Source organism: Euleptes europaea, chromosome 2 (assembly GCF_029931775.1).
Source record: "Euleptes europaea isolate rEulEur1 chromosome 2, rEulEur1.hap1, whole genome shotgun sequence".
In the NCBI taxonomy this organism is placed as follows: domain Eukaryota; kingdom Metazoa; phylum Chordata; class Lepidosauria; order Squamata; family Sphaerodactylidae; genus Euleptes; species Euleptes europaea.
The window spans coordinates 23935390-23961295 of NC_079313.1; the positions used below are offsets into that span (position 1 = coordinate 23935390).

A 25906-nucleotide genomic window follows, 5' to 3' on the forward strand; every position below is an offset into this window, starting at 1 on the left:
AGCCTCCGTCGCCACCAGCAGGAACAGTTGGCATTAAATTTAGAATAGAAACCAATTAAAAGATAACAAGCGAACATAAGAGAACATATGCTCAGGATAGCAAGATTCTAAGTGTTTAAAAAAACATGACCTCCAGCTATCGCAGGGAAGTTTAAATATTGTTTCGAAAGCCCAGCAAAAGTATTTCCAAGCAGATATATCTGGCTGCCGGAGACTCTGCGTTGACCTCTCAGCCAAGCAATTTGTATTAATGAGGGGGAGGCAAATCAACAGGGTGGCTCGGGGGAAGGATCTCAGAAGGTGTCGAGTGGGCCTGTGAACGCTCTGCCCCAACCCAAAGAGGCACCGGTGTGTGTGTGTGTGTGTCAATTTCTGTCTTTCAGATATATTGCCCTGATTAATAAGATTATGTAAATATTTCATTTTTAATAGCAATGTGCTCAGTTTGCATGCCACCTGCTATTAATCTCATAGGTGGGCCTTTGCATAATGTGCAGTTCTGCGAAAACAGAAGTGTCATGAGCGAGGGGCACTAGAGAGGCAGGGGAGTGGGACTGGCAATAGGGCTGTGCAGCAGCAGAGCCAGGGGACGCAGGTCAAGGTGTGTCCATTGAGCACCTGCGGTTTGACTGCCGTCGCATCTTTTGCGCCGACGGCAGCCCGCCGTTTTGTTTGCTTGATGAAACCTTTTACCGATTTGGGCCCTTGTTCTATCAAGGTCAGCGCAGTCCACGCTGACTGGCAGCAGCTCTCCAGGACCTCGGGCTGAGGACTTTTGCATCGTGTTCTACCAGATCCCTTTAACAGGAGCTGCCGGGGACACCTTTCCGTTTTCTCCTTCTCTCATATTACTAGAACGCAGGGTCATTGGCTGAAGCTGGAGGGTGAGAGATTCAAAACAGATAAAAGGAAGTATTTCTTCACACAACGCTTGTGGAACTCCCTGCCCCAGGATGTGGTGATGGCTGCCAACTTGGAAGGCTTTAAGAGGGGAGTGGACATGTTCATAGAGGAGAGGGGTATTCATGGCTACTTGTAAAAATGGATACTGGTCACGATGCATACCTATTCTCTCCAGGATCGAGGAGCAGGCCTATTATGTTAGGTGCTTTGGAACACAGGCAGGATAACGTTGCTGCAGTCGTGTTGTTTTGTGGGCTTCCTAGAGACACCTGGTTGGCCACTGTGTGAACAGACTGCTGGACTTGATGGACCTTGGTCTGATCCAGCAGGGCCTTTCTTATGTTCTTATGAATCCAGGACCTTCTGCATACAAGGCAGATGCTCTACTGAGCAACGGCCCCTCCTCAAGATCCTCAAGTCAGGATTACTTGAGCGTGAGACCCTGCCCTACAACTTTCTCCAGAGAACTTCAGCCCTCTTTCCTCTCAACTAGCTTCTCCCACTGACCAGGGGAAGATGGGCTGTTTATCTTACATAGAGGTTTCCCAGCAATGTGCTGCCCTGGCAGGCCACTGAAGGGTAAAAGCAAGCTGAGCCAAGCAGCCCCCCACTGTGCTGATGGTGCCACAATGGCCACTCGGCTCCAATCCAGGATGCAGCAGTGCTGTGAATGGGGGTATGGGCTCACCCAGTTGGACCCCTTGGCCCAGCTGCCTCCAGGGCTATTTGGACATCACAGTTAGGGTTGCCAACTGGCCAGGAGAAAAAATGTCCTGTCTCTTTAATAGACGTTTAAGGTGTGGAAACGTGCAGCTGAAGCTTTTCACAGCACGGAGCTAAATAACCTGATAATTGCTGCAGATCAAACCGACATTAAAGTCACAGCTAGAGGAACCAGTTGAAAAGAGGGGGACCCTATGACCTTTTATGCAGGGACGTTTCCACGAGGTAACCCCAGCCGACTGCTTCAGGGCTTCCTTTTGATTATGCATGCCTTTTGCGCCTGTCAGAGGTTGCCGGCATTTTCCAGATTCTGGCAAAAGCAGTATCTGGAAAGCCTGGGAAAAACGCACAGGGAGAGTGAGGCAACCTCTGACAGTCAGAAAAGGAAGCCCCGAAGTAGTTGGCGGGGGCGACCCCGGGGGAAACGTCCCTGCATAAAAGACCTGTAACTTATTTTTAGCCCTGACCAGGTTGGCCAGGGTAGGCTGATCTCATGAGATCTCAGAAGCGACGCAGGGTCAGCCCTGGTTGGCACTTGGATGGGAGACACCAAGGGATTCGAGGGTCGCTATGCAGAGCGTGGCAATGGCAAACCACCTCCGAAGCCCACTTGCCTTGAAAACCGTACCAGGTCGCCTGAAATCATCTGCGACTTGACGGCACTTTATACACACACATAACCTGTTTACCAAAGTACCACCTGGCTATGTCCCTGTAGTTGCTGCTCATTATGGTGTTCAAGATTCAAGCTTGAACAAATTCGCGCTTCAAGCAATGTTGAGGTCCAGCTAGGGGCTCGGCTCATTTGTAAATATTTGTGTCATCTGTTTTTCATGATTCTGCTTCTCTGCCCTTACCTTTCTGTGTATCGTATTGCTATTAAAGGCACAGGATTGAAATTTGTTTTCTTTTAAAGTAGCAACTCTGTATGTGGTACTATTTGACTAGGCGATTAAACACTAGGGGAGTAATAGAAAGCACTGTTGTTACTGGAGATTTGACCCAATTTGAACATACTTCTTTTGCTGTCTGAAAACCGCATCTTCTGCTGCTCAAGATCAATGGATCAAGGAGCTTCTAAGGCATAAAGGGAAAGAAAACCACATCTGCACCACATCCACTGTAGGGTTGTGATACATACATAAGGCATTAGGGCCATTGAGGACAAAAGCAAAGTTGTCACAGAGATCTCAGACCTGTCACAATCTGTGATTTCATACCACCATCTAGTGTTCACCCGATTTTAGGCAGCATTACTTCCATTTCCTTTCCTGTTTTATTTGCCTTTCTTCTCCTTGAACACAGACTGAAGACACAATTTTTGGAGTATCTGAACCATTGATTTTGAACCCTTGTTGTTCCTTACATGAAGAAATGCCATAATTGCACATTATTCCCCATTCTTCATCGCCACAGCCCCAGTCCAACTGAAGCTGATCATTGTTGAGTCCGGTAGTAAGCTATTCATCATAATTAATTTGTCCCTTCAACTTCTGTGGTGTCTAGTTAGGGTGGGGATGTAGCTTAGTAGTCGAGCATCTGCTTTGCATGCAGAAAAGTCCAGGATAGTCCAATCTCATCAGATCTTGGAAGTTAAGCAGGATCTGCCCTGGTTAGCACTTGCAAGACAGACCTCTAAGGAAGTCCAGGGATGCTACACAGAAGCCAGCAGTACCAAACCACCTCTCTTTGTCTCTTGCTTTGAAAACCCTACGGGCTTACCATAAGTCAACTGTGACTTGACAGCACTTTCCACCACCAGATGATGTGAAAGACCTCAGCCTGAGACCCCTGCATTTTGAAGTGGGCAAAAACTGCCCTTGACAGGTCAAGGGTTTGACTCAGACTAAGACCACTTCACATGTCCGTGTGACTGTAACTGGATCATGGTCAATCTTCCCAAATGCTGACCCAAACTATTCTTGTGTAATTGCTGTAACTCCTCATCGTTCCTCATTTGGACTTTACAATGTCGAACCAAACTCTTGTTATGCACCCCTTGGGCCTCATTTCCCCATTCAAAAGCACCATCTTTCTAATGCCAACCTAAGCCATTGTTGCCAAACCATTGTCCCTGCAAATTTTACATTTGGCAACTTTGCAACCAGTTCCGGATCTTTATCTGTATATGCAAATAGTTGCTATGTCTTTTTTTTTTTTTTTTTGCTAATACAGTAAAGACTTGATGATGTTGGTATATGCAAATATATTCTAAGAGCACGAGGAATGAAAGCCAAAATCAAGGACATTTGAGCATCCTTAGCCAAAAACAAACAAGACAAAAAAGAGTCCACAGGAAGAATAATTAGTTTTTATTTCCCACTCTTCTCTACCATAAGGAGTCTCAAAGTGGCTTACAATCACCTTCCCCCCCACACACACAACAGGCACCTTGTGAGGTAGGTGGGGTTGAGAGAGTTCTGAGAGAACCGTGACTGGCCCAAGGTCATCCAGCAAGCTTCATGTGGAAGAGCAGGGAATCAAACCTAGTTCTCCAGATCAGAGTCCACAGCTCTTAACCGCTACACCACGCTGAGGGTTGCCGGCTACAGGTTGGGAAATACGTGGAGATTTGGGGGGCAGAGCCTGGGGGTGGGGTTTGGGGAGGGGAGGGACTTCAATGCCATAGAGTCCAATGGCCAAAGAGGCCATTTTCTCCAGGTGAACTGATCTCTATCGGTTGGAGATCAGTTGTAATAGCAGGAGATCGCCCGCTAATACCTGGAAGTTGGCAACCCTAACCACACTGGCTCTCCAGTAAGGCATACTTGAGTTGATTTTTACCCATAAAATCTTCTCTCACCACCTTTGATTCTAGTCAGGGCTGCTTCTGTGGCCAAATCATCCAAACGACTGCTTAGAGTGGCGCAGGGTGGAAGGCACCGATGCTTCACGGGGGCTCAGCTGGCTCCCAGGCAGTAGTGGCATGGATGGTGACTGGCATCACCTCCAGGGCTTGGACCTGGCTGGCCATGACACAGGCCCGGAAGGGGATGGGCATCCCTCGCTCACAGTGACAAAATACATGGATCCAGCCCTGCTTGCGCTTACCACAGACGGCTCTTTTGTTCCAGCAGACAGCTTGTCAACAACGTGACACCGTGCTGTGAAAACCCAATTCCATTTTTAGGTTTTATCGACAGAAGGGTCGTATCAAGGCTTGGAAGCAAATGGGATGGTGCCTATCAGGATGGATAATGGTGTTGGCAATAGTGTGTTGAGTTTCAAATGTAGCGTTTCAGGAACAATATCAAGAAGACAATTTTTCAGCAACAATCTAGGTTATGGAAGGTCCTGACAGGCAAGTCATGCAGGAAGGGGGTTACAGAGCTGGACATGTTTCGTTTCCATATTGTTTTTGTAAAAGCTAAGAGGAAAACAAGGTTGATTCCCCCACCCCAATTTTGTAGAAGGAGGGTAGGGATTTCTGTCAGAGGGTTCCCAATGCTGAGTCCCAGAATTATTTCAAGGAAAGCTGGGACAGGCAAGCCAATGTAAAAACAATCTGGTAGAATAAATGCTCTCCAGACTGAAATGCACTTTCAATTCCAGAGAATTGTTACGCTTGTGTCATTGCAGTTTCGGTGTTGTATTTCTGCGTTCCCAGATGTCAAGTCATGATGCCCTTGTGCGTTGATTCTTCCTGATGTTGTTTCCTGCAGGTAATTCCCCCTCGGATGAGTCTGAGGAGCGAGAGAGAGACCCCCGGGTCCTGACTTTTCCTGAGTACATCGCCAGCCTGTCAGAATCGGGCACCAAACGCATGGCAGCTGGCGTGCGTATGGAGTGCCAAAGCAGGGGCCGCTGCCCCTCCTCCTGCCCCTTGTGCCATGGGACCTCTAGCCCCGATTCTCCTACCGAGCCCATCCTCCTGGAGGTCACCAAAGCAGCGCCCATCTACGAGCTGGTCACCAACAATCAGACTCAGAGGGTGAGTTGCTAATTATGGGGGTTTCGACCTTCAGCACCGGTTGGAGCTCCTAAGAAGGTTTCTAAAGCGTTTAATGCAGGGACGTTTCCCCGTGGTCACCTTCACCGACTGCTTCAGGGCTTCCTTCTGATTGTGCCTGCCCTTTTCTGCCTGTCAGAGGTCGCCTCGCTCTCCCTTTATGTTTTGCCCACATTTTCCAGATTCTGGCTAAAACAACATCTGGAAATCAGGCAAAACGCTAAGGGAGAGCGAGGTGACCTCTGACGGGCGGAAAAGACATGCATAATCAAAAGCAGGGGTGGGGAACGTCAGGCCCGGGGGCCGTATAAGGCCCGCGAATTCATTTGGTCTGGCCCTTCGTGGGTCTTGGCAGATCTCTAGCTCAGAAGGATCTAAGACTGGTGATCCGCCCCCTCCCAAGGACAGGAATAGCCTCTATTCAAGATGGATGTGAGTTTGTTTTGCCGAGAAAAGGAACCTTCCCCCCCCCTTTAAGAAGAGTTGTTAGCTATGGAGCTGCTAGGACCGCCCAAGAATATAGCAGGCTAATTTTTAAGTTGATAATTTTCTTTGGCCCGTGAATGATATTATAAATATTCAAATGGCCCTTGGCAGAAAAAAGGTTCCCCACCCCTGATCAAAAGGAAGCCCCGAAGCAGTCAGCAGGGGCGGCCACGGGAAACATCCCTGCACGAAAGGCCTAAGTCTGATGTTTCCTTAGCAATTCAAATTTTCAAACAACCAGGGTTATTTTGCGGAGAAGGCCTGAGTGTGGCCGAGAGGGGAGGGGAGCGTAGGGAAACTTTGGAAACATTTCCAGGTTTTGCTCTTGAGGTATGAGGGCTAGGAACAGACTTTAAAAAGTGAAATCCTGGAGAGGGATGTTAATGAAATTCTCCCCAGCAGAATTTCCCCCTGGATTTTGAGTCTCCGCATTACCTGTTTGTGACTTGACCCTGAAACTGTGGTAAACTGCATAAACTGTGGTAAACTGCATATGTACAGCAGTTTGAATGAAGGTCAGACATCAGTGCCATTTCACAGACGACAGAGCCCTCGTATCCAATGCACGTCTATAGGACAGACTTGTTCAGAGAGTTCCCTGTGTAGAACTTCTTGCATTGAAAGCCCATTGTTGGAGTCACCGTAAGGCGGCTGCGACTAGACGGCATTTTACACACCCACGTTCCTCCTCTCCCAATGAATTTGTGCAAGGAAATTTACAAGATTCAATAATACAACGATGGTTAAAACAAAACGCTAAAATAAATCTGCTTTAGTGTAACGTTTGAACATAACCAGTTTAAAAAGTGCATTGCTGGCATACAATTGTCGTCATCAAAAGCACCCAGTAACTTCAGATATCAAAAAATATAAAACAGCATGATGTATATAAACAGCATGACAGCGAGAACAGATAAAATCCAATCCCAAGGAGGAGCTTAAAATACTGTACTTAGAATGCCTGGAAGGAAATAAAAGATGTAGTCTGGCATCTTTAACATTACGGCTAAGGGCTCAGCTATGCCATTTCTTCTATGTGTATTTTTTTTCCTTTTACAAAATTATCTGCCAGGATTGCTTTACCTAGGAGGAGAATGATGGGGGGGGGGTTAACTCTTTCATTCCTTGCTGTTTTTTCACTGGAAAAAGCCGCGCACACACACACCCCTTGAGCTGTTTTTACCCCTGCTGGGCAAAAAGTACAGGTACCTGTGGGTGTTCTCCGGCACAGATAAAAGCAGTGGGAGGGGCTTGTTCCAGGAAAAAACAGCAAGGGAGGACGTCCCCTCGCTTTTCACGCCATCCTCCTCTGTGATAAGGCAATCTGTAGGCTACATTTTCAAAACCAAACAAAAGTCATTTCAAATAAACATGGGAGAACCCTAATGCTTTGCTCAGTCCTTAGCTATACTATGTGTACTTTATTAGCCAAAACAGAATCTCAGCTGGGGTGACTAGGGGCCAAGGCACGGGATGAATGATGATAAGCTTCAGGTTAGGGGGGAGGGTAGAGCTGAATGGGTCGTTTATGCATGGGTACTTTCACTCACGTTTGCCCCCAGTCTTTCTCAGGTGTTCCTTGGAGTTATGAATGAGTTCCCCGTTCTTTAGAGATGACCTCACGGCCAGCCCTCGCAAATCCCAGGACTTCCCATTCCTCTATTAACCCGATTCTTTGATCTCTCCTGAGATCATCCCTGGTGAAATCCTCTTGCATAAGGCAAAGCGCAGGACACAAAAGCTTGGGGGAGTGACGTTTCATTGAAAGCACTACAGCCAATTACAAAGCAGTGTGTCAAGGGGCAGGGAGTGAAATGTTTCCTGCTTCCTCAGAGTTCTTTCTGAGCAGAAGAAAGGATTTTAAAAATGAGGCTTAGGATTCTTCCCCCCTCCCCTTCCTGTTTCTTTTAGAGAGCTCTGTTTTTTAAAATGCTTTTTTTCACGGCACTTGGGTTTCCGCGCGCGCAGGCGGGGGGTTGTCACACAGTAAGCACTACAGCCAATTGCAAAGCAGCATTTCAAGGGGCGGGGACTCCAGTGCTTCTTGAGTTGAGCTTGGAGACAGCTGGTGCATAGATTCACAACAGGAAAGTGTGGGTCCAGCGAGCAACGAACCTCAGGTAACGCTCCCATGCATAAACGACCTGATTGTCCTTAAGTAATTTTTCACATGTAAGTCTTCCTCAATAGCCTGAGGAGGAGACAAGACTGAGCCCAAGGCTCTACAACAAACCATTCCAAGGGTAAAGCGGGGGTAGGAAGACAGGAGCTGTGGAAGACTCCTTGCATCTCCTTCTGTGCCTCTTACTCACAGTTCGTGCAGCAGCAGCCCTCCCTGCCACTGCACAGCGCTGTTTCTCCTCCTTCTGGGGCTGCACAGCAATGCCTCTCCCTCTGTCTTTGGCTGCCCATCGTTTTCATGCAGCTACATGGCACTGACCATGTAGCCTCCTCTTGAAGCCAAACCTGAGCGAGGGCAACGGTTCCTGCTCTCACTCTGGGATGGTTTCAGGTGAACAGCCATGTTAGTCTGTAGTGGTAAAACAAAAAATTGAGTCTAGTAGCACCTTACAGACCAAGAAAATTTTCTCAGGTATAAGTTTTCATGAGTCAAAGCACACTTTGTCCAATACAAGTAAGACTGCAGATCCATCAGCCCTTATACCCAGGTGAAAAGGTGAGAGGATGTTACCAAGAAAGGCCAGTTGGAGTCAGGGCGAAGAGGTACAATGCAAAACATAATCAGCTTGATTTAAGCTGAGAGACGTGCATAGAGGTGGGAGGTGCAGAAAACTAGCATCTGTAATGTGATAAGAACCTTATGTCCCTATTCAGCCCTAGGGGAGGGTGTCCATGCACTGAACTTGTTAATGAATTCCAGTCCCACAATCTTGCATTGTAATTTCCCTTCGAAGCTTCTCTGTAGGAGAACCGCCACTGTAGCACGGCGAGTCCACAGAAAACAGTGGGCCCCGAGCAACAGCAGGGAGCCCGGTCACCGCTGCCACTGGGACAACCACGGGGGCCACCAAATGGGCCCTTCCCATTTGGAAACCCATCCCCAAAGAAGGGGAAGGAGTTTCACAAATAGACCTGCAAATAGGGGTGAGGTGGGGGGGTCTGTTTGGTTCAACCTTCCTATGTGCTCCTGACGCTCCTTCTGTGCTTTCTCTCTCTCTCTTTCTTTCTTATTCTCAGCTCTTGCAAGAGGCTACCATGAGTTCCCTGTGGTGCTCGGGCAGTGGGGATGTTATCGAGGACTGGTGTCGGTGCGACTCGAGTGCCTTTGGGGCTGATGGCCTCCCGGCCTGTGCGCCCCTCCCACACCCCGTGTAGGTGTCCCTCCCCCCTCCCCCCTCTCCTTGCAGAACTAAGATTTTGCTGAATGTCTCTTCAAACCATCGACAGTAGGACTCCCCGCTTCTTCTTTTCTTCTGCTATTTCTACTGTTACCGCTACAGATTTGATTCATATAGTCTATTCTACCATCATTCTTTATGTTAAAAATGCACACACACACAAAACGGTGTTTCCTTATATACTTTTTCTGCACCATTGAGGTCTACAGACTGAATCTGCCCAGTTTTTTTAAAAGGTATATTGCAGACATTGGGGGGCGGTTTGTCATATGGAAACTGGGGTGTGGGAGTCAAATCCCTTTGATATAACCTTTTCTCCATGCACAGTTTTGCTGATCAAACCTACCCCTGTCCCCTTGGGCTGGAAGTTGTACAAGGAGAAATTGCAGAGAGACCTATACAGGAGAATCTGAAGAGATCAGAAGTGTGGAGATAAAAATACGGGCTAGGAACCCACTACCACTGAGATACCTATATACTAGAAAGCATGCGTGCCTGCTGTCTCCCAGGAGGCCTCTTTTTGGCCAATCAGGAAGCACCTAGATCCAGCCAACCAGGAATGAAGTTGGTCACTTCAGACTCCAGCTATCCTGCTTTGTTCTTGGCCATTTATGCATGGGAGGTTTTGCCTTGAATTTGCTGCTCTCTAGATGCACATTTTCCCCATCAAAATTCTCAAAACAATAAGCCCCCATGCAGAGTTTTAAGAACTGGGATAGGGAAAATGTGCATCTAGAGTGGCAATCCAAGGCAAACCCTCCATGCATAAAAGGCCAAGAACAAAGCAGGATAGCCAAGTACTGGTTTCCATTTACTTTTCAGGCACAATTCAAGGCACTGCTAGTTTTTATCTCTAAAGCCCTAAAGGCTGTATCTAAGCATAGCTTTCTTGCATGTATCTTCATGAGGATTTGATTGTGCGTGCATTTTCTAGCCGTCAGAGGTTGCCTCACTCTCCCCACGTATTTTGCCTGCATTTTCTGGATTGGTGTTTAGTCAACAGCCAGAAAATGTGGGGGAAACACACAGACACTCATGGGGAGAGCTAGGCGACCTCTGATGGTCAGGAAATGCCAGCTTAATCAAAGCAAAGCCCCAACGTAGTCGGTGGGGTGACCACGAGAAAACAGCCATGCGTAAATGGCCTCACAGAAATAAAAGGTTTGCACATCCCTTTCTGATGCTAGAAGTTGGCTCTGTCTCATTCATGATCTCTTGAAGAGGCTCAACTCCTGTCCTGGAGTTAGAGTTGCCAGGTCCCTCTTTGCCACCGGTGGGAGGTTTTTGGGGTGGAGCCTGAGGAGGGCAGAGTTTGGGGAGGGAAGGGACTTCAACGCCATAGAGTCCAATTGCCAAAGCGGCCATTTTCTCCAGGTGAACTGATCTCTATTGGCTGGAAATCAGTTGTAATAGCAGGAGATCTCCGGCTAATACTTGGAGGTTGGCAACCCTAGCTGGAGTAGGATGCAGATTAAATGTTCCAGTAATGCAGGGTAGATTCCAGCAGTTCTCGCTTTCTGCTGCAGACTCCCCCATTTGCCTCTCATGCGGTTCCTGAGGATCCCCTGCCCCCCGGGAGGGGCATTTCACACAGCAGGAGAGGGGGAAACAGGAGCATTCTGTTCCAGCGCCACAAGAGCCTGGCACACAGGGAGAATTTAGCCCACGGCTGTGCCGTCTCCAGTCCGGCAGAGGCCTTTGAAGGCCTTAGCTGATCCTTCTTATTCATACCAGGCCTTTGGGGGCTGATGTCCTAGCAATATTTTGGTTCCCTGTTGCTGACAGTGTTGTGTAATACACTTTTACTGCCCACTTTTTATTGGGTTTTATGGTATTTTATGTGCGTGTTTTATTGCAGTGCGCCACTGCAGTTCTGCAGTGCGCCACCTTGAGGGCCCTGGCAGGCAGAAAGGTCAGCTACATATGTTCAAATTAAATAAATGGATCAATAAAATAAATACTGCAGCAAAATCATGGCGAAAAGGCTGAAGATACGCCCCCCCCCAAAAAGACAAAGCATTTATTGTAAATAAGCAATAAGCTTGGCATCCTAATACCAAGGTGTGTGTGGGGGGGGGGGGTACTTAATTTTTAGTTGCCATAGATCCTACCCCTCCAAACTCAGCAGAACTTGAAGCCCTCCTCCAGACAGAGGGGATTTCCTCCAATGTGACTCATCCATCAGAAGAAGGCTTCTTAGTTGGAAAAGCCACTTAAGCTGGAGGAAGCCTTCTTAGGCCAGCGGTAGGGTTGCCAGCTCTGGGTTGGGAAATACCTGGAGATTTTTGGGGTGGAGCCTGGGAAGAGTGGGACATTTTTGACCACCAAAAAGGGTGTTCTTGGAATCATGGGGCATGCATGGGTGGAAGGCATATGCAACAGGGGCTGGAGTACGGAGGGCAGTTAGGTAAGACTGAGTGAAAAGGCTGGCTGGATCCAACCCTCTTACCTACTCTGTCCAATTTCAAGGCTTCTCGCCCACACCTTGAATTGCTGGTCGGAGCTGCCTACTTTCACGGCTCGATGTTGCCTACAGTTCGATCTCAAGGCTACTCGCCTACACGTATGTTCGGACGTTAGCGCACAGAGCTTGGCTCATCCGTGTCATATTCGATTGGTTGGACTATTTCCCCCCGATATTGGTTTGGGACTAGAGAAGCAAAAATGTGATGCCATAGCAACCAGTACAACTGAAACAATTTAAAAGCACTGCCTATTCAAAGAGAAAAAAATATGTTTGTGTATGTATATGTATTGAGCATGTATTGTATTTTTGTGTATGCATATGTATTGAGCACGTATTGTGGTATTGTGATATATCTATCGAGTGTGTATTGTGTTATTGTGATATTGTTGTCCTTGTAACTCACACTATTGTTAAATACACTTAGTTATTGTGAATTTTTGGAATTATTGCTGCTTAATTTTTCTAACACACGTTGCAGCAAGCTAACGTTGTTGTTTTGCATAACCTCCAGGTACTAGCTGGAGGTCTCCCGCCGTTACAACTGATCTCCAGCCAATAGAGATCACTTCACCTGGAGAAAATGGCCGCTTTGGCAATTGGACTCTATGGCATTGAAGTCCCTCCCCTCCCCAAACCCCGCCCTTTTCAGGCTCTGCCGGTGGCGAAGAGGGACCTGGAAACCCTGAAGTATAATGATTTTGTGAAACACAGACTAACATTTGCAAGACATTGGGCCAAATTTGCCCCCCCCTTTCCCTCCAATATACAAATTGCTAGGCTGGATTAGGTTGGGGCCAGATTGCAAAGGAAATAGTTGTGGGAAAGGGTACGCAGCCTATTCAGAGGCATGAGCTATCCTGTCTTCGTGCATTCAGCTCTTCCATTGGTTTGAAAGGCAAAGAACAGAATCTGCCTCTTCAGTCGTATATCAGGTTAGTCCAGGCCAAATGCATTGAAATCAACGGGCTTCACCTGGAGTAAATCATCACAGGATGGCCTCGGTTCATCTCTCTCCTGTCTAGCACATAACGCAAAGTTTTGAGGGTCATCCTTAGCCTGACATCTTTTCTTCTCTGTCCATCTTTGCGCAGGCTGAGGTTGTCCACCGTCCATGAGCCCAGCAGCTCGTTGGTGGTGCTGGAGTGGGAACACTCAGAGCCCCCCATCGGGGTGCAGATTGTGGATTACCTCATCCGCCAGGAGAAGGTTACCGATCGCTTGGACCATTCCAAGGTGGAAACTGGTGAGTCCAATTCATTGGGGGGGGGGGGGAGATTTCTTACCCAGGATTGCTCAAATAATTTTAACAGAAATTAATAAGGACAATCATATCTCAATTTGCAGTACTACCAAATTGGCCAGATGCTGTTCCTTCTGATCAACTGACTCAGAGCCAGATTTTGAGGGGCAAAAAAGGCTGTTCAGGATCCAAGCTTATAACCACAGGCATAAGTATTCCAAAGCACATTCTCCCATAGTTTTGTCACCCAGAACCTGATCTCAGCAATTTTAGTATCCATCCAGAGTTTCACCATTCAAATCCTTGTTGCTACCTGTAATAACAATAAAATCATACTTGTCTTACTGCCTGATGAGTGTCTCCTGACACAGTGGTTTGTAGATATTCTAGTAAATTATATCCCATCATAACACAGATTGTTTGGAATACTTCTTTTTTTTAAAAAAAAAGGTTTTGATTTGTGAATAGCATTTGGGAGCCAATTTAGACGTAGCCCATGGTATGACCAGACCAGAACCAACTGGTTGAAATTCGGACCAGAATCAAATTAAATCTAAAGAGTTTCTGTCTAGGCATTAGGAAGAATTTTCTAACAGTTAGAGCTGTTCCTCAATGGAACAGTCTTCCTCGGGAGGTGGTAAGCGCTCCTTCACAGGAGGTTTTTAAGGAGAGGCTAGATGGCCATCTGTCAGCAGTGCTGATTCTATGACCTTGGGCAATTCATGGGAGGGAGAGCATCTTGGCCATCTTCTAGACATGGAGTAGGGGTCACTGGGGGTGTGGTGGGGGGGTAGTTGTGAGTTTCCTGCATTGTGCAGGGGGTTGTCCTAGATGACCCTGGTGGTATCTTCCAACTCTATGATTCTATGAGGAGAGGCCAGGTTAAGCCTTCTCCCTGTGCTTTATCCTAATCTATAACCTATAACTGTTTGCCCCCCTCCCCCCCGGACCAAACATACAAGAACCCACATCAATATCAGTATGTTTGCCCAAGTGGGGCAGATAGCAGCTCCACGGGGTTTCTCACACACACACACACACACACACACACACACATGTTACAGTCCTGATCCCAACTGGACCCTCTATAGGCATGATTTCTCAAAAAAAAAAAAAAATCCTGTTAGGAGCTGTTTGCTGATTTCCCATGTCCTTTGGAGGTTTCCCGTTGGGAGTGAAATCCAGCACATTCCTGGATTATCATATCTATGGTGAGACCACACTTGGAATACTGTGTATGGTTCTTGTCACCACACCTAAAAAGGGATGCTGCAGAGCTTCAGAAGGTGCAGAAAGGAGCAACCAAAATGCTCAGGGAGCTAGAGCAATTCCCCTATGAGGAGCGGTTAAAATGCTTAGGGCTGTTTAGCTTGGAAAGAAGGCAGTTAAGGGAGATATGATAGAGGTCTATAAAGGTAGCATGGTATGGAGTGGACAGGGAGAAGCTTTTCTGCCTCTCTCATAACACTAGAATGCGGAGTCATCTGCTGAAGCTGGAGGTGAGAGATTCAAAACAGATAAATGGAAGTATTTATTCACACAACACAGAGTTAAACTGTGGAACTCCCTGCCCAAGGATGTGGTGATGGCTGCCAACTTGGTAGGCTTTAAGAGGGGAGTGGACATGTTCATGGAGGAGGGCTATCCATGGCTACTAGTCAAAATAAATACTAGTCATGGTGCATATCCATTCTCTCTCGTATCAGAGAAGCATGCCCATTATATTAGGTGTTGAGGAACACAGGCAGGATGGTGCTGCTGCAGTCGTCTTGTTGGTGGGCTTCCTAGAGGCAGCTGGTTGGCCATTGTGTGAACAGACTGTTGGACTTGATGGGCCTTGGTCTGATCCAGCAGGGCTTTTCTTATGTTCACATAAAGTCACATTTGAAGTTGAATTTGAAAGCCAAAAGAGTTCAGGTGAGAGTTCACCCTGCCTTGCCTCTTTCTCCCTTTTTCTTCTCACTGAAATTGATGGTGTTACCCAGACGCTTGATGCAAGGCAGAGGTTCTGCTTCAGGTTCTTGTTTCCCCTTTCCTTTTGTCTGTCTTGCTCCTTCTCCCAGCTGTATCATCAGATAACGGTTGCCTTACCTGTTTCCCTAGAGACGGTGCTGAGTTTTGTGGATGACATCATCTCTGGAGCCAAGTCACCCTGTGCCATGCCGGCGCAGGTGCCCGACAAGCTCTCCATGACCATCTCCCTGATCATCCGCTGCTTGGAACCAGACTCCACCTACATGTGAGTTACAGCAGCTGATTCTGTGGCACTTTTCCAGTGGGTAGGAGGATGATTTCATGAGGACCTAACAGGGCAGACGACTTGATTTTGCAGGCTTTCAGATTGCACTGAACTTTCTCTTCAGTGATATACTCAAAGGCCATTTATGCATGGGTACTTTTGCTCACATTTGCTCCCGGTCTGTCTCGGTTGTTCCTTGGAGCTATTTATGAGTTTTCTGTCCATTAGAGACAACCTCGCTGCCAACCCTCATGAATCCCAGGACTCTGTTAACCCGATTCTTCCCTCTCTCCAAAGCTCAGCCCAGTGAAATCCCCGTGCATAAGGCAAAGCGCGGGACACACAAGCTTGGATTCTCTCACAGCCAGTTACAAAGCAGCATGTAAAGAGACGGGGATTCAAATGCTTCCTGCATCTTTGGAGCTCTTTCTGAGCAGAAGAAATGCTTTTTAAAACCGAGGCTTGGATTTCTCCCCCCCCTTTCAGTTTGCTCTGGTTTTTGGGCTGGGGGGGGAGTTTCTCTCACAGTAAGTTCTACAGAGTAAGCCAATTACAAAGCTGCATTTAGAGGGGCAGGGACTTGATTTGAGCTTGGAGACTGCTGGTGCAGAGATTCCCAACAGGAAAGTGGGGGTCCAGCGAGCAACGAGCCTCAGGTAAAACTCCCATGCATAAATGATCAAAGAGTGTGTTTGCTGCAGTGGCATGGTCTTAAACCTTGCATGTTTTTGTCAGGAGGTTGTTTAAGGTGGATTGAGAAAAGTCTTTGCAAAGATCCACCAGGTGGATCTTTACAGTTTACAGTGATGGGGGAGGCGGAATATTTTCTACAGAAAATTTTCTAAAATGCAAATTTTCCAGAAAAATACAATGTAGATACAACAGCAATTATTAAAAAAAGCACACACACATAAAACACCATAATTTAAAATCTCAATTAGGACTGTCAATAAATAAAAACTAAAATTAGTTAAATGCAGTTCTAAATAAACTGTTTCCTGGAGATTGAAAGTGAGGGGGGTTGGCGCACCTCCTTGGGGAAGTTTGTTCCATAAACATGGGGCTGCTACCAAAAAGGCCCTGTCTCATGTGCCCACCAATCCAAATGCCATTGCACTGTTAATTGGATGTCCCATCCTGTTGATTGTATTGACTTACATTGTGTAGACTGCCTTGAGCCTCAGTTTAAAAAGTGTGCTATAAATAATAATAAATAAATAAAATAACTGTCATAAAAGACATACTTTGTTTGTAGTGATTCATTCCCTCTTGTACGAGAGGGAATGCCTCTTCTTCGATGCTACCTGCCACCTGCATTTTTATAAATATATTAACAACTATTAGTATAATTACAATTTTACAGAAAAATGTGTTACCTGATCTTTGATCAATCAAAAGGTTTTGGGTCCATTGATCCAAATCACCAAATGACTAACTTTGTGGGCCCAGTAAATTCTTCCCAACTCTGTAAGGCTCGAAGGTTGTTGGGAATCAACCAACCATTCAGGGTCAAAACTGCCTGGTCAAAATTTGCAACAGGAACCAGACCGGTTGGGAGACGGCAGCCATATATGCCTGGACAAAAATTCCTTTTCTCTCACCAGGTTCACACTCTGGGGTGTCGACAACACGGGCAGACGCTCCCGCTCAAGTGACGTGACAGTGAAGACCCCTTGTCCAGTGGTGGATGACGTGAAGGCCCAAGGTAACCACGGTAGTGCAAGACGCGGAGCCCCTCCACTGGGCAAAAGAGGGTTTCTTGCACAAAGACATGGCTGACCTAGTCTCTCCGCCTCCTGCTACCTTAGAACGCAAAACTGACAGCAAGGCACTGCCCCTCCCATGACTCTGTTTGGATTTGAAGCACTGACTATGGCCATTTATGCACGGGAGGATTTGCCTTGGATTTGCCGCTCTCTAGATGCACATTTCCCCCATCCGAATTCTCAAAACTCAAAAATATGCCCCCATGCAGAGCTTTGAGAATTCAGATGGGGGAAATGTGCATCTAGAGAGCAGCATATCCAAAGGGAAACCTCCCATGCATAACTGGCCGTATTTGCATTTTGGGTCTGGTTCAAACTGCAACTGGATTCTCAGATTCCCATGAGTACATCTGTAGAGCACAAACTGGCCCTGAGAATGCCAGCAGAATTATTTCCATATAAATATATGGGGGGGGGGGAATTAAGGAATGGTCTCACGTTGCGTGTTTAGGTTTAAAAAGGTTCGTAAAGAGTGAAGGTTACTGCTGTAAAGTATCTTTGACCACGAATGCCCCCCAAGTCGCTTCATGTCTTCTAATTTTATTTTAAATTTCAGAAATAGCAGACAAGATCTACAACCTCTTTAACGGCTACACTAGTGGGAAGGAGCAGCAAACTGCCTACAACACTCTGCTGGACCTGGGCTCGCCAAGTCTGCACCGGGTCCTCTATCACTACAACCAGCACTACGAGAACTTTGGGGAGTTCACCTGGCGATGCGAGGATGAACTTGGGCCCAGGTAAGGATCTCTTAGGGCTGATCCCTGGGCTGGCATCACAAGGAGGTGCGCTAGCCATCTTCCTTTTGAACACTTTGGGCTTCAAGGCAGACCAGGTGACTGGCTGTTGTTTTGCGGTGTTTGCCAGAGTTTAGTCCTGACATTTTCCCCCTCCCCAAATAGCATATAAAACAGATCATATAAAAACTTGGAATACCAAAAAGAATAGTGTAAAGCAAGTACCACCAAGCCTGAAAAACAGAAGAGTGTGCTAAGCAAGTAATATGGGCACAGGCTATGTTTCTAATAATTCTGGATGGGTAGCCACGTCGGCCCTGACCTGGAAGGTCAGATCTTGTCAGATTTTGGAAGCTAAGTAGTGTCGACCCTGGATAGTACTTGGGTGGGAGACCTCCAAGGAAGTCCAGGGCTGCTACACCAAGAGGCCGGCAATGGCAAATCACCTCTGTTTGCTTCTTGCCTTGAAAACCCTATCAGGTCGCCAAATATTGGCTGCGACTTGACAGCCGCCACCACCACACAGCCAGGTCTGTCCATGGCAGCAAAGTCACTCAACCCATTCCTGAGCTGGAAGGGCGAAAGTCCTTAGGAGGCGCGCGAGGGCCCACGCTGGCGGCCGTGCTGCTTGTGCCGGCGCCTGTGCCACTTGCGCTGCCACGAGTGGCGTGGACGCCGACGTTGGGGTGCTCACGCTGGCCTCCCTGCCCTGCCATGGCAGTGGAGCCCTGGGACGCCGGCTTGGCCACCTGGTTGAGGAGGTTTCCAGGGGTGGGGCTGCCTTTAGGTGGCTTCCTAACCCCCCTTCAGGCTGGGAACGCCCCTTTCCCCTTACCTGGAGTTACGCCACCTATTTAGGCAACCTAGCCCTGTGGGACGCTATGGAGCGGTTCCACAGGGCTCGCAGGCAAGGGCAAAGTTTCGGCTTTGGTGGGAGGCCAAATCCTCCTTTGGAGGTGGCGCGGCTGCGCTGCCTCCAGCCACCGGCTGAGTCCTCCCCTTCAGGAATGGGCGGAAAATGGAGTCCAGTGGCAATTTGAAGACTGACAGAATTTCTTGTGAGACACAGTTCACTTCATCTGATGCGGGGAGTCTACATCCGCAGGAGATGTTTTGACAACAGAAAGACTGGCACGGGAGGACATTACCAAGAGAAGCCCGTTAAAAATGATAACCGATCAAAGAGAATTCACTCCTTTCAGAGTGGATTGGTCATTACTGTTAATGCTCTAATTAATTAATTATTATTGTTATGGTGAGGGAACGGAAGGGAAAAAGGTGTGTGTGGGGGAGACAAGTAGGAAGGAGAGAAAGAGGGGCAGGGTGCCAGCGTGGTGTAGTGGTTAAGAGCGGTGGGCTCTAATCCAGAGAACCCGTTTTGTTTCCCCACTCCTCCACATGAAGCCTGCTGGGTGACCTTGGGCCCGTCACAGATCTCACTGAACTCTCTCAGCCCCACCTACCTCACAAGGTCTCTGTTTTTTTTGGGGGGGAGGCAATTGTAAGTCGCTTTGAGACTCCTTATGGTAGAGAAAAGCGGTGTATAAAAATCAACTTTTCTTCTTTTTTCTTCAAAAGGAGGGGGAAAATCAGCCTGTTTTCCTTCCTTCCTTCCTTCCTTCCTTCCTTCCTTCCTTCCTTCCTTCCTTCCTTCCTTCCTTCCTTCCTTCCATTGATTGATTGATTGATTGATTGATTTATACCTCGCCCTTTCCCAGCAAAGCTGGGCTCAGGGCATCTAAAAGCAGATAATTAATAAAACAAAATTTTAAAATATAGCAACATATATATAATTACTATTAAAATCCTCAAAACCTAAGCCACCTAAAACGATGGCGCCCTATCTGTGATTACCTTTCACATATGATTTAAACTAACATTGAAAAGGGAATCACATTATCTTAGCTGATGTCGTCTTAGGGGACAATAAGGGAGACTCTGAAGGGAGATGGAAGAAAGACGTGGGAATGTGGTCAGGTCCAGCCAAAAATCGAAAAAGGGGCATAGAGGACAGGAGGAAAAGGGGGGGGAGGGAGGCTTTCTCTCACCTTTGCCTTTCAAGTGTCCGTCCTGCCATCTCTCTGACCAGATATGTCCAAATGCACATCACTAATGGAGAGACCCATGATCGGTTGAAAGGTTTTCCAGCTCCAGCCTTTTTGTAGTGAACAGGACCCGATCTCAGAAGCTAAGGAGGAATGGTGCTGATTAGTACTTGGACGGGAGAACAAGGAAGTCCAGGGTTGCTATGCAGAGGCAGGCAACAGTGTGTGTGTAAAGTGCCGTCAAGTCGCAGCCGACTTATGGTGACCCCTTTGGGGGGTTTTCATGGCAAGAGACTAACAGAGGTGGTTTGCCAGTGCCTTCCTCTGCACGTACAGCAACCCTGGTATTCCTTGGTGGTCTCCCATCCAAATACTAACCAGGGCTGACCCTGCTTAGCTTTTGAGATCTGACGAGATCAGGCAAGCCTGGGCCATCCAGGGCAGGGCAGGCAACAGTAAACCTCCTCTATTCATCTCTGGCCTTGAAAATCCTACAGGGTTGCCATAAGCTGACTGTGATTTGACAGAACTTTCCACCACCAGATTTTCTGATGTTGGAACCAAAAATGTCTGGGACAGCTCCGTTTCACATTCATGGGTTCACAATCATAAAAGACCTCTGCCTGAGACCCTGGAGAGCCGCTGCCAGTCAGAGTAGATAATACTGACTTTGATGGACCGAGGGTCTGATTCAGTGTAAGGCAGCTTCCTGTGTGTTTTGTCTCCACTCCTCTTCCATTGCTTCTTCCTGCCCTCTCCAGAAAAGCCGGCCTCATCCTCTCCCAGCTTGGAGACCTCAGCGCCTGGTGTCACGGCCTGTTGCAGGAGCCCAAGATTGGCCTCCACCGCACCTCTCTCAAATTCCTTGCCTGCCGCTACAGCGAGATCAAGCCGTACGGGTTCAGCTGGTCAGACCTGAGTCGGGACCTCAGGAAGACATGTGAGGAGCAGACCCTGAGTGTCCTCTACAATGACTATGGGGACAAGGACAACTGAGAGGGCTTACTGAAGGAAAGAAGGCAGGAAGGAAGCCCCAGGGATTTCCTCAATGTTGGGGGAGGGAGTTTGTAGGTGTGGGATGGGTGGGGTTTTATATATATGGATCTTTGGGGCCTTGGCAAGATTGCTAAAAACGCCCAGGAAAGAAGATGATGTTCTTTGTATCGGATAACCGAATTCGGTCGATAGCCTTCTGCAATTTGTGGGGTCCAGGGGGGTGCTATTTGTTAATGGGGGAGGGGGAGTGCTCTGTCAGTGTTGCCAAGAAGCTCTTCTGCCTTGTGTGGAGAGGCACAGGTACATTTGGGTGTGTGTGAATGTCTGTGTATGTGTGTGTTAAGAAAATCCTCCAAAATTTAGAATGGGGTGTAAGAATGGCAAGCTGCTATCCCTCACAGATCCAGGTACAAATGAAGTGGGGAGGGGGGAGAATACTTAACACCAAGGAAAGAGGGAAATGCTCTTTTTGGAATTAAACAATTTTGCAACAGGAAGAAGAACAAAAGAGGCAGATTCAAAGGGAGTGGTAAAATAGCTTGTGGTCATTTATGCATGGGAGTTTTACCTGAGGTTGCTCGCTGGACCCACACTTTCCAGTTGGTAATCTCTCCACCAGCAGTGTTCAATCTCAAATCAAGTCCCCACGCCTTTAAATGCTGCTTTGTAATTGGCTTACTTTGTAGTGCTCACTGTGAGAGACAATCCCCCCCCCAAAAAAACCCACTGCTGCATAAAAAAAGCATTTTAAGAACAAAAAACAAAAAATCGAGCAATCTGAAAGAAAGGGGGGGCAAATCCAAGCCTCAGTTTTAAAAGGCCTTTCTTTTGCTCAGAAAGAGCTCAGAGAAAGCAGGAAGCATTTGAATCCCTGCCTCTTTACACACTGCTTTGTGATTGGCTGTGAGAGAAACCCAGCTTCTGTTTCCCCTGCTTTGCCCTCTGCATGGAGATTTCAGCGGGGCTGAGCTCAGGGGAGAGGGAAGAGTCGGGTTAACAGAGGAATGGGAAGACCTGGACATGGCGAGGGCTGGCACTGAGGTCATTTCTAATGGATGGAAAGCTCATGCAGAACTCCAAGGAACAACTGAGTCAGACGGGGTGAACTTGTGTCCAAGAACCCATGCATAAATGACCTGTGTTAGCTAAATATCTAAATTGTCACAGGGGAGGGCTCATATGTTGTTACTGTGTCAGCCTGTACCTGTCAGCAGCCCCTTTTTCATGCCCCTGCAGACTCTTTAGGAGGACATTGGGACTAGCCCCTCCCCCTGGTCCATCGTCTGTGGCCTGTGTCACAAATTTACCACCTTCAGATATGCCAGGATCTGCTGCAACAGTACAGGGGCCCATGCAGTGGCAGGATCCACAGTGTGGTCTAGGACCCTGCTTGGTTTCAAAGGCCACAGAGTGCTGAACGGCCAGGACCCTCAACCGCCACCCCGGACAAAACTGAATTCTGTCACCTACTCATGCAAATAGAATAAATCGCACCAAGTCTCATTTTGATGAGTTGATCAAGCCAACTAAGCACTACTGAATTTTCTTTCCCTAGGTCTAAGGACCAAGTCACATGTTACAAAGTCCTTATGTCACCGACATGTCCTGTTGACAGATGAAGTCTGGGAGTATAGTGCTTGGTTCTCATGGACCTGATTCATACTGGGACTGAGGCACATGTGGAGAAGGGTCTTCAGCCTCCCTCCCTGCACCGTTTTCACAACCTGAAATGGCCCCAGCCACCATTTGTCCTGTTGGGGAAACTTTTGTGGCCCCTCAGGACCATTTCAGGGCAGGAAAATGCCAGGGGGGATGCTTAAGACCCTTTCCACACGTTCCATAGTCCATATCTGAATGAGATCCATCCTTGAGAAGTAAGATCCAAGCATGGAAGTCCCAGACCACATCTGCCTAAAGGACATGTGGGGGGCATAAGGACTTGCGTGAATTGCCCCTTAAGGTTTACCCTTCTTTGATAGTGAATAACAGGCAGACAGATTAATCTTACAGTGCCATTCTAAGAAGAGTTACATCCACCAAAGACAGTCACGGTCTTAGTAGATGGTAACTCTGCTTAGGACGACACTGTCGGTTGCCCAGTTTCAAGAAGGATTTTCTTTTGTGCTGGTTCTCTCTTCGCCTTCTCATGAATCCATTTCGTTTTGCTTTCTGCCATTCTCAATTTATATCACTTCTTCCTCCAAAGACTCCATCCTTTAAATTCCCCCTTCTGCCCATGGAAAATCACTAGTCTAAACTAATATCATAAGATCATAAGAACATAAAAAAGGCCCTGCTGGATCAGACCAAGGCCCATCAAGTCCAGCAGTCTGTTCACACAGTGGTCAACCAGGTGCCTCTAGGAAGCCACAAACAAGACGAGTGCAGCAGCACCATCCTGCCTGCGTTCCACCACACCCAAAATAATAGGCATGCTCCTCTGATACTAGAGAGAATAGGTATGCAGCATGACTAGTATCCATTCTAACTAACAGCCATGAATAACCCTCTCCTCCATGAATATGTCCACTCCCCTCTTAAAGCTCTCCAAGCTGGCAGCCATCACCACATCCTGGGGCAGGGAGTTCCACAATTTAATTATGCATTGTGTGAAAAAATACTTCTTTTTATCTGTTTTGAATCTCTCACCCTCCAGCTTTAACAGATGACCCCGTGTTCTAGTATTATGGGAGAGGGAGAAAAACATCTCCCTGTCCACTCTTTCCAAACCATGCATAATTTTATAGACCTCTATCTTGTCTCCCCTCAGCCGCCTTCTTTCCAAGCTAAAGAGCCCTAAGCGTCTTCTCAGTGAATGCACTGGGGAATTATCCTCAGCGAATGCCCTGGGGAATTATTGTATTAGCAAAATGCCTGTCATTTATGTTGTGAACTTACATTTACATTTTGGTTACCCCTAAAGAAGCAAGTGTCTCACCCATATGGATGTGGGGTGCAATCCTGCAGTGTTAAGCAGCTCCCCAAGGCTAACCATGGTGGGGCTATCTAAAGCTGGGTGGTCACCAAGGTTCACTCTGTGGGGTTTACAGTGTCCATATCAAAGTATCTGTTTCCCGTCAGATTGCCAGGTTTCAGGATTTAACCCAAAGTTCCAGGGCTTTAATCTGCCTCTCAGCTTTTCCAGGCGAGAGGCCAAGATGAAGGGGACAGGCTATTTTCAGCCCCATCCCTGTATCCACCAGGCTTCACCTCAGGGGCAGTAGGCACAGCCAGGTGCCTCCTTGACCTACCTTCCCAGGAATGTCTTCATCAGGCACCAGAAAGTTCAACCTTTCCCTTTCCATTATCTACACCCTCAATCTTCTAGGCACCATTCTGTAGTTCGTTCAAGAATATAGCAGTTTGATTTTATTCAATTGCAGATCCCTCCCCGCACTGCAATAGTAGTGGAACGGTAACTATTTCCTCTTTGGTGTTTTGCCCCTTTGACATATTGACAAGAAGAATTTAACTTCACAAGTAAAAGCCCTCATAAGGGTACTGGACCCTCACAGCCCCTTTCCTGGGTTGTGTTGCTAATGGTCTCTTAGGAGGGAAAGTGCTTTCCCTCTTTAGCAATCCCATTTTCCAGTTTGCTATTCATGAAAGCAGAGCTTGTTTGACTCTCTTGATGCTCTCTCCCCATTCAGCAACATCTCTGTTTTTACTGATGTCTGGAGATGCAAAGAGAACCAAAGGTCTTTTATGCAGGGACGTTTCCCCACGGTCACTGCTTCGGGGCTTTCTTTTGATGCGGCATGCCTTTTCCACCCGTCAGAAATCATCTCACTCTCCCCGAGCGTTTTGCCCGCATTCTCCAGATTCTGGCTAAAACAGCATCTGGAAAACACGGGCAAAACACGCGGGGAGAGCGAGGCGACGTCCGACGGGTGGAAAAGGCACGCACAATTAAAAGGAAGCCCCGAAGCAGTGGGTGGGGGTGACCGTGGGGAAACGTCCCTGCATAAAAGGCCAAAGCTGCCTTCGTCAGCTACGACGACTAGTAGACGACGAAAGAGCTTTGACTCTCCCAAGCTTATACCCTGGAATTCTTGTTAGTCTTTAAGGCACTAATCTTGTTCTTCTACTGCAGACCAACATGGCTGACCCCCACCTGAACCTAGAGATGTACATTTCCAGAAACCTTTGAATTCATATATTTTTTTCCAGGGTTTTGTGTTATTTGGGGGGGGGGAACGAAAGGGGGTAAAAGATTTATTTTCCAAATTTTTGACTGTTTTTCAGGCCTTCATACCTATAATGGGAATTATCGTTAGCTAATGGTGTGGATTGTATCATATAAAATGTTTCATACTAGACGTTTGGGATGAGTAAAAGGTAGCACCTAACGCCACAGGTGACAGTTCAGATTCCAACAGTTTCATTCAGATTGTGAGAAGGAATTGTATTTCAAGAATCTTGTTCTTTGGTTTTTGTCTTTGAAAACACGTCACTCGTTCCAAAAGAGAAAACTTTTCACAGGAGATGCTTTTTTTCAGTGACTGAGAGACTGCGGAAAAACCTCTCCTCGGAAAATGTTTCCAGGTTTTTTAGGTTTTTTCCCCTGGGCCTTCACCTATCTACTGATTTCAATGGACTTTTTAGACCTTTAAAACTCTTCTTGCCAGGGAAAGCAGCATTCAGCTCAGTTTTGGCTCATCCTGGATTCTGATTTGTTGGTGATGAGAACTGGCAAGAGCCAGAATCCCAACTGCATGAGATCTGAGTCACTGAAGCCGAACCCCTTTTCAGCCAGTAAGCTTTTGATCTGGTATGAATGGGAAAAGAACTCAGTTATGTGGAGACATTGTGACAAAACTCTGGATTATTATTTTTTTCAAAAGTAGAATCCATTGATTCTCCTTCAAATGGTTTTGGGCACAGAAGGAAGTTTCTTAGAAATGGGTGCTGCCGATGCAATGGCACGGAACACAAATTAACAAGTACATAACAAGCGGCAGCAATTTGATTCAGTCAGTTTGTGAGAAGGAATTGT

At 47.3% G+C, this 25906-nt stretch overlaps 1 protein-coding gene across 1 annotated transcript in view; it reads left to right on the top strand.

The window, feature by feature from the left end:
• ASTN1 (astrotactin 1) overlaps positions 1-20927 on the top strand; it is a 270848-nt gene extending 249921 nt beyond the window's left edge. The window contains exons 17-23 of the mRNA XM_056845094.1: positions 5289-5557; positions 9260-9393; positions 12979-13130; positions 15231-15366; positions 16971-17071; positions 17689-17872; positions 20676-20927. Of these exons, the coding sequence (XP_056701072.1) occupies positions 5289-5557; positions 9260-9393; positions 12979-13130; positions 15231-15366; positions 16971-17071; positions 17689-17872; positions 20676-20910 (1211 nt within the window). The 3' untranslated portion in view covers positions 20911-20927. The remainder of the gene's footprint in view (positions 1-5288; positions 5558-9259; positions 9394-12978; positions 13131-15230; positions 15367-16970; positions 17072-17688; positions 17873-20675) is intronic.
• The last annotated feature ends 4979 nt before the right edge of the window (positions 20928-25906 follow it).